Raw genomic sequence first — 1,900 nt, 5'->3', positions numbered from 1 at the left:
AGTTAAGCCTTGAATAATACAGTCTTGAAACTGAGTAGGGTCAAACCTCTCTTTTTCATCTGAGTGGGAAAAACCCAAAACATCTACTTTTAGAAGTCTAAGGAACCATCACTGTATGATGCTGTAACTACTGAATAAGTTAACAAAATTTGTCACAATTTCGTTTATTTCAATGGCTGGAAAAAAACACACATAAGCTAGATTACCCAAGACCTGCAACAAGCAAACACTACAGGAGAGACAGGAGACTAAACATATAGCCTTCACAAGTTTGCCCTCTGCAAGTGCAGGGCAGTACACCCTAGTCACAAGAACTGTGCAGCTTTTCTTCTACTACTTTTTCAAACAAATCTCAGAAGTGAGATAATGGGCTATTGTCTCACGTTCCCACTGCCATAAGATAATTTCTACCTGGAAAGCTCTCCTATTGCCTCCTGGCTTTTTCAAAATTTAGGCAATCCTCTAAAACTTAGGTATATTTTATTTCTCTGAGATTGTGCCCTAACACTGGAGTGCTCTGTTCTTTTCTTTAAATGCCCATAACATTTTGTTTTTTAATTTAACCACTCATTTGGTATTTATTAAAATAATCTTTAGAATGCACAGTTGGCCCTTGAACAAGATGGGTTTGAACTGCATGGGTCCATTTACACTTGAATTTTTTTTTCCCAGCAAATAGTGTACAGCACTGTAAATATATTTTCTCTTCCATATGATTTTCTCAGTAACACTTTCTTTTCTCTAGCTTACTTTAAGAATATAGTACATAATACACAAAATATGTGTTAATAAACTTTTTATGTCATTGATAAGGCTTCCTGTCAACAGTAGGTTATTAGTAGTTAAGTTTTGGGGGAGTCAAATATTATGTGTGGATTTTCAACTTTGTGGGGGTTGGGGTGTATGGGAGGCATGTTGGTGCCCCTAACTCCAGCATTGTTCAAGGTTCAACTGTACATTTGTTGAGCACTCAATATATATATATATATATATAATTGAAACTGTACTAGGTGTTTTGCTTTAACAACTATGTGAGGTAGACCTTTTTGTTCCCATTATTCAGAAGGGAAACAGAGAGTCAGAGAAATTAGGTAATCAAGAGACTATATTGTGTAGTAGTAGTTCAGAGCATGGGCTCTGGAGTTTTAAAAAACTGCCTGATTCAAATCCTGACCACCATAACTGTCTGAATTTGAGCAACTAGCCTCATTCTCTATGCCTGAATTCCTACTGTAAAATGGGGACAAGAATAGTACCTATCTCATAAAGTTGTTGCAAATACTAAATATAAATAAAATAGCACTCAGAACAGTGCTTTGAGCACATACCTAGCCTTTAACTGAGTTGCTTTCATATACTCCACAGTAGGGTTTTGATTTTCCCATCTAGGTTAGATGATATTTTAATTTTTACACAGCAACAGGGTGACAAACTTCTCTATTTGCCCAGGACTTTCCTGGTTTTAGCACCGAAAGTCCTACATGCCAGGAACTCCCTCAGTTCAGGCAAATGGGGATAGTTGTTCACCCTTCCCAGGATCCTAATCATCAAGAGCCAGGAGGCCGTGAATGAACCTTAACCTCTCCCTGCTGCTAATTAACAACAATTAATAAAATGACTTGCTGCTATTATTCATATAAAGGTCATAACGGTAATCCACATAGTCAGACTTTCCCCCATTACTACTGAATTGCTCTAATTTGCAATTTCTGTTCCTTAAGAAACTGTACTAGCTAAATCAAAATGAATCTGCAAAGATTATAATCAAATCACAATCAAATCACACTTTGGTCTCCTCACCAACCACTACAAGGGAACAGACTATGATTAGAGATTATAAAAGATTTTACAACATATATCTTAATGTATCTGCTACTCGGGATACGCCCCCCCCCCCCCC

General features: G+C 37.1%; 1 protein-coding gene across 1 annotated transcript in view; it reads right to left on the bottom strand.

The window, feature by feature from the left end:
- The window catches only part of BZW1 (basic leucine zipper and W2 domains 1), a 15,144-nt gene that overhangs the window by 9,206 nt on the left and 4,038 nt on the right, over positions 1-1,900 (bottom strand). Inside the window, exon 3 of the mRNA XM_008582124.1 lies at positions 6-59. Coding sequence (XP_008580346.1) covers positions 6-59 — 54 coding nt within the window. The remainder of the gene's footprint in view (positions 1-5; positions 60-1,900) is intronic.

The sequence above is a fragment of the Galeopterus variegatus genome, unplaced genomic scaffold (assembly GCF_000696425.1).
Source record: "Galeopterus variegatus unplaced genomic scaffold, G_variegatus-3.0.2 Scaffold2522, whole genome shotgun sequence".
Taxonomy (NCBI): Eukaryota; Metazoa; Chordata; class Mammalia; order Dermoptera; family Cynocephalidae; genus Galeopterus; species Galeopterus variegatus.
The sequence above is the reverse complement of the archived record's forward strand: the minus strand, read 5'-3'. Positions and strand labels throughout refer to the sequence as shown.